At 23.2% G+C, this 7,104-nt stretch overlaps 1 protein-coding gene and 1 pseudogene across 1 annotated transcript, besides 1 other annotated feature; one reads left to right on the forward strand and one right to left on the reverse strand.

The window, feature by feature from the left end:
- Positions 1–14: 14 nt before the first annotated feature.
- Positions 15–119: a repeat region.
- A 294-nt stretch (positions 120–413) lies between these two features.
- EHI_201400 lies at positions 414–2,765 on the forward strand (annotated as a pseudogene).
- A 2,955-nt stretch (positions 2,766–5,720) lies between these two features.
- EHI_201410 (uncharacterized protein) lies at positions 5,721–6,641 on the reverse strand (the record flags this gene model as incomplete). The annotated part of the gene is made up of 1 exon (XM_645851.1): positions 5,721–6,641. One exon carries the CDS (start codon positions 6,639–6,641, stop codon positions 5,721–5,723), a length of 921 nt encoding a protein of 306 aa, XP_650943.1.
- Positions 6,642–7,104: the final 463 nt, after the last annotated feature.

Consider the following 7,104-nt stretch of genomic DNA (forward strand, 5'->3'; position numbering starts at 1 on the left):
CATCAACGTATGATTAATACAATTTCCATTCAAATGTACTATCATAATCAGATAATAACTTGGAGAATCGAAGTTTGAATTTGTATTAATGTTTTGTATGTGGTATTTCAGACATACCATATTAACGTTTATAGTAATTTTTAAATAAAATTATTCAAAAAGAGTTATTCCACTATAAATAGAATGATGAAATGATGTAAAAATAATGAATAATATGAACTAAAAAATAAAGAATTGAACTATTTAATGAAAGTCACTAAATCAAGAAATTATAAAAGAAGAGAAATGAAACAACTAGACATGGTTTATTTGATGAAAGTAGCACTTCATGTTAAAGATATGAATGACATCAAAAACGTTGAAATGATTAACAAGAAATGTGGAGCTGCAATTCACTCATTGAAAGTTAATCAATGTTTACATCGGAAAAAGATGTTAATCAATTTTGTAGAATATTTAATCCACCAACATGTAATTGTAATTTACTTCCAGTTGATGAGTCAATATTAATGAAAGTTGAGAATATCAGAAATTATATTTTTGATAGTTTTGTATTTTCAACAACAGGAAATGATACAAACAAAATATTTGGTCAACAACAAACAAGTATTACAAAAGAAGACAGAGAAAGAATGTCTAAAATTATTCAAAAAGTAGAGTCTTTGATTTATTTTTCTTATGCATCAGATGAAATAATAGAAATTATCATTCAAAATATGAAGAAAGGAATTAAAATAAGAAGTAATGAAATGGTTTCAAAGGTATTTAATGAAACATTTGATAAAATGAAAATAGAAGAATCACTTTATCCAAGTGAAATGATAACTTATGTGTCAAATAATGTTAATGGAATTAAAGCTCGAGAGAATAAAAATATCATTCTCATTTATGAAAGAGAAATTCCTATTAAACAAGAAAAAGAAATAGATATACCAAAAGGAATTACAATTTATTCTTCAAGTATAGTTTTGTCTGAACAAAACAATGAAAGAAATATTAAATTTTTTAAATCACCAAGTAGTTCATTATTTTCAAATACAAAAATAACATCATTTAATCCAACTAGTGGTAATGATGGATGTGGTATTAGAGTTAATATTGAAGATATGAATAAAGAAGAAAATAGAAAGTATACAAGATTCTTAATGACTTTTATGTAGATTCAATTACATGTTATAAAACGTTATTACCAGACTTTGTTCTAAATCAAAAAATCAAATTACATGAAATACCACAATTACCTGAATATATCAAATACCTTTATGTTCAAACAAGAGATTCAAATATTATAATAAATCAACAACATATTGAATGTTTAGAAATGAATTATATCAATTCTTCAATTGAATTTCTATCAGTAAATAATTTAAAACATATAAAACTACATGGAAAAGGAATAAAAATAAATGAAATGAAAGAAAAACAATGAACCACAACCAATAAAAGAAGATATTGGAAAGAAATACAAGAAAATATAACCACATTCCAAAATGTTGAAGAAATTCAATTACGTAGTTGTTGTAATTTACATATTAATTTAGTAGCAAATAAATTAAAAAAATATTGACATGAATAATTGTGTAGAAAGTCAAATTAGTGTTAAAACAGAAAGTATTGAAAGAATGAAATTAGAAGATAATAAACAAACACAATTCAAATTAACAACAAACAAATCATCTGATATTTGTATTGAAAAATGTGAGAATTTCAAAATTGAAATCGAATCAAACAATGAACAAAACATTGATATAATAGAAGGAAATAATATTGAATTTAAAACAAAGTGTCCAATTAATAAATTAACAATTATTGAATCTAAAGAAGTGAATATCAGAAGAAATGAAAAATGTAAATCATTGAAAGTAGTTGAGTCTACAATCAATGAAAATGATGTTAAACCAAAGAAAATTGTCTTTAAATCAATTGAAGAATATATTAAAATACCACTGAAAGAAGCAGAAGAGATATATATTGTGTCAATGAAAGATTATATTTTTGAAGAGTTATTTGATAAATGTAAGAAATTATATATTGATGAATGTGAGAATTGCCAATTCATAATTAAGAAGAATGAAAATAATGAAATGAAAATAACAAGATGTAAAAATACAGAAAATACAGGGAAATTAGATAGTCTTGAAGAAATCATTACAATAGATAATGAAGAATGTAGTATTCCAGAAACAAAGAAGAATATAAAAGAAGATAGAGAAATAATAGATATGAATAATGAAAAGAAAGACATAGAAATAGAAACAGACAAGAAACATGTTATAATAAGAAATGCATATGACAGTCGTATTAAAATTCAAAGTGACATTAATAGTGATATAACAATAGAAAATAGTGAAAATATAATAATTGAAGGAGAATATGAAGAATATGGAAATGTCAAAATGGTTAAATGTAAAAATCATAAAGAAAAACGAGATATTGGATATGAAACTTACACAAAAATTGGATGTGCAAGATCATTATTACTTAACAAATGTGAAAATATTGAATTTGAAATTTATGGAGATAAAAAGTCATTAGAAGTTGATAATAGTAAAATGGTAGGTATTTTAATAAGAAGAAGTTCACATAATACAGGTGTTGATATTGTACGTATTGAAAATTCAGAAATGTCTAATATCAGTTCAAGTGAGTTGTGTAACAAAGTACTTATAACTAATAGTAGTGGAATTGAAGACATTATCTATCGATGTAAAGACGAACTTGTATTGAAAAGAATGAATGACATTAGATTTAGAACAAATGAATAAATGAAGAGTGTAAAGGAATTAACATTGAGAAAGATGTTAAAGGAAAAGATGTTAAACTGATAAAATGTCAAAATATGAAGATAAATGATACATCAAATTGAATCAAACAGAATGAGTGTGATAATGTTGAAGTAATAACAGAACAAGAAAATGAAATGATGGGAGGATTTTGAATGGTTGGTGGTAATAACATGCTAATGGGAAGATTTAGAGGTTCATTTCTTAAATAAGAAAATCTGATAATGACCAATTTGATTAGTTTTTGATAAATTTGAATGTTTGAAATAACAAGATAGAAACAAACAACAAAGAGTGTTATGAAATGTGAATGATTAAATGAAATACAACAAAACAAATGAAATTGAATATAACTCTTTATTAACAGTTTTATTAATGATAGAATAAGTTAAAGATAATAGAAAATATTATCAATCAACATATAATTCAATTATGAATTTAATAACAATTATCTCAAATGAGAAATAACAGAAATAAAGTGAATGTTTCTAATGAAGAAATAAGTTAGAAAATAAGAATCAAAACAATGAAAAGAACAAATGATAATTAATGGATTGTAAATGTTCTACACCAATATGCTTTCCAAAATTAATATTTCTTTTCTATTCTTTATTTCTTTCTCAATAATACCTTCTCTATCACATCAAACTATATACAACTCATTATATACAATATAATACAAATTATCTGTTTCTTTAATTGCATAAACACCTCTTTCACAAAAACTCTCTTGAACATCAACACAATTCACAATACATACAAATCTTTTATGTTTAAACAAAGGAGTAATGTTTTGTTTTAATCAATTATTATTCAAATCATATGAATGAACAAAACTATCTAACAATGAATTATTCAATTTAATACTTTAAAATAATATTCTAAATATTCATATAACAATGATACATCACAACAGAATTAATTATAAAATGTATAATTAACATTTATTAATTATTTAATATTCATAACATTATTTGTTTTCTCTTCTTCATTTCAATTAATTCATATTGATTATTTTCTTTTCTTTTCAATTATTATGATTTGTTTTGATGCAAAATTATATTTTTACAAAAATGTATTTAATATTCTTAATATTCATTTGAATATTAATGACAATGTTATTTTATCATTTTCTTTATAAACTTGAATACCACTATATCCAAATTTAAATAAACATGTGATTGATTAAATAAATAAAATGCATATTGTTGTTTAATATCAAATTTATTCATTCCTTTCATTCTTCAATTTGTTTCTAATGAAAATAAAAGTGATTTTGAATCATTTATCCATTTACCAACTTTATCAATTTTAGAATTAACATATCCTCCAAATTTATTTCATTAGGATTCTTCAATAATAATTATTATATGTTTTTTATTCCATATTCTTTCTCCAAATACTGATGTATTAATATTTTAATCATTGGTATCTGAATCAAATAGTATATTAGATATTTTTCTGTATATTTTTCTATTTGTTGAATTAAAAATTCTTTTAAATTTAGTTTAATTTCTTATCTTTTGAATTATAAATGTTTTGAGTATTTTTTATTTTTTATGAATTTATTTGAGGGTGTATTTTTTGTTCTTCTTTACTTTGTTTTATTCAATATAGTTTTTCGTTTTGAGTGAAAATTTCATTCTGATTTTTTATTCTATTAAATTTTTAATTATTTCTTCATTTATATTCATTCTTTGATTTTTATGAAGATTGTCTTGTGTCATTATTTCATAAATGAAATATTTCTTGTATTAGATTCAATGAAAGTGTTGTTTTTATTCATTTTATCATATAATTCTGTGGTTTATTTCTTCTATTATTTCGTTTAATGTTTTTGTTGTAGATTATTCATTTCATTCTCTAATATTTGTATTTGTTTCTTTATTAATTATGTATTTTGAAGATGGTATTTATATTGTATGTTTTATTTCATTTATTTTCTTTATCATGTTGATTTTATAATTCTTCCTTTATTTTATTATTTCATTCATGAACTTCTCCTTCTTATTTATGTGTTATTTCTTTTATATTGTTGTTTATTACATTCATTCAATTCATTGTTATTTTCATTCCACTCAATCATTTTAATTTCATCTTTACCATTTATAACTTATTCACATCTCTTATTGATTCTTTTCTGATTTATCTATTTCTTATTTTATTTATTTTATTTGATACTTTTATCTTGTCTTATTCTTTTCTTATTTTTTGTTGTTTCTTATTTTATCATTAATATTCTATTGTTTAATCTGTTGTATTATTGTAACTCAATATTCATTTGACAAATAAAATTGTTTTGTTTTGTTTCATTCTTCTTTTTGTTCTGTAATTCTTTATTATTCATTCCATCATTTATCACATCAAATATTTCAACAAAAACAATTAAATAAAATGTGTATGAATTGACATTATTATAATAATCAAAATACAATGTAAAATATTCATATCAACCAGAATAATAAAATGAACATGATACTGATTCATTGTATTGTACTAATATTGATTCAAACACACCATTGAATAAATCACTCAACTCATTTCTATTGTTGAAATTGTTCTTTTAATTATTTTGAACATTCATTAATTATTTAAACAATATGTATTATTTCTATTAATTTCTATGACTTTGTTATTTTCAAATAATTGTATTGAATAACCAAACAATAAATATAAATATTCTTCATATTTCTTAATGAAGAAGAATAGAAATGAGAGTGTTATTTTCAGAATTATCTTTTTGATTAATGATTAAATATTCATAAAAAATAATGTGTCAATCATTTATATTGTTACAATCAAATAAAATCAAAATGTGATAGAAATGAATATAAATAATGAAATATGTTGATATGAAATAGAATTGAAATTTCATGATAACTATATATTAAGTATTATTCAATTAAACAATTAATAAATAAAGTTAAATGTCATCAATTAGAAGAAAATAAATGTAAAAATGACAGAGAGAATAATAGAGATGCAAGATACACCATTAAGATTATGATTATTCAAATCATCATTTGTTTTATTCACATTATTTTCTGTTCCATTTGTTGTTTCATTTTTAATTGGTAAATGTGGTGATACTGTTTCATTTTGTTGGTTGTTTTGTTGGTTATTTGATGGTGGTTCATGTTGTGGATTATTTGATGGTGCTGGATTTGAATCTGGTGATTGGTCTGATTTTGCTGGTGTATTTGGTGTTGGATTAGTTGTTTCTGCTGGTGCTGGTTTACTTTGTTGACTATCTTGTTGTGGTGATGTGTTTGGTGTTGGATTAGGTGTTAATGATGGTGATGATTCAGGTTTTGAAACTGGTTGATTTGTATTTTGAGATGTTTGTTTTGTGTCTTGAGATGTTGATGGTTGAGTTGGGTGTGAATCAGACTTTGGTGTATCTTCTTTTGGCTTTTCTGATGCTGGGTTTTGTGCTGGTGAAGAGTCTGATGATGGAGATGATTGTGTAGGTGGTTCTGATGATGTTCCTTCTGGTTTTGTTGATTCTGGTTTATGTAACTTTCCATCCTGTGTTTGTGATGATCCTACTGATGATGGTTGTCCTGTCACACCATCTTGTGATGTTGGCTGTGGTGGTTTTTCTGAGTTTTTCCCTGATGCAACTGATGGTTCTGGAACTTCTGGCTTTCCGGAGGTTGGTAGTGTTTGTGTTGCTCCTTGTGATGTTTGTGTTGCTTCTGTATCTGTATGTGAATCTGTTCCTGAAGTACCTTGTTCTGTTGTTGATACTACAGATTCTGGTTTTTTTATTACTTCTGGTGTTTCTGTTTCACTCTTTAAAAGTGTATTAATCTCTGTTGCACTACTAAATACAATAATCAAGAGAAATAAAATCATTGAATGTATTAGATTTTAGTTTTGTTCTTAAATATAACTACTTCTTCATTTCTTGTTTTTTCATTTCATATTTGATTTTTGTCTTATTGATTTTTCTCATCATTTTTGTGTTGTTATTATTGGATTTATATTCTTCATTTGTTGATGAAATGATAAAATCGTGTAATTATTTTGATTGTTTTATTGATTTTCTATTTCTATTTTCTTTCATTGTGTGTTGAACAAAAATTGGAATGAGTAGAATCTTTTTAATTTCTGTTTATTTTTATTGTTATATATTTCGATTATATTTTATTGTCCATTCTTCTTTATTTTTATTCTTTTTATCATTTCTTGTTTGTTATTTTATATTTATTTCATTTTCATTTATTATGAAATGTTATTACTTGTTTACCATTTCTTATTATTCATTGTCATTTGTTGATTTTCTTATTATATCATATTCTTTAAATATAATTTGTTA

This window comes from Entamoeba histolytica, genomic scaffold (assembly GCF_000208925.1).
Source record: "Entamoeba histolytica HM-1:IMSS scf_1104750519319 genomic scaffold, whole genome shotgun sequence".
Lineage (NCBI taxonomy): Eukaryota > Evosea > Mastigamoebida > Endamoebidae > Entamoeba > Entamoeba histolytica.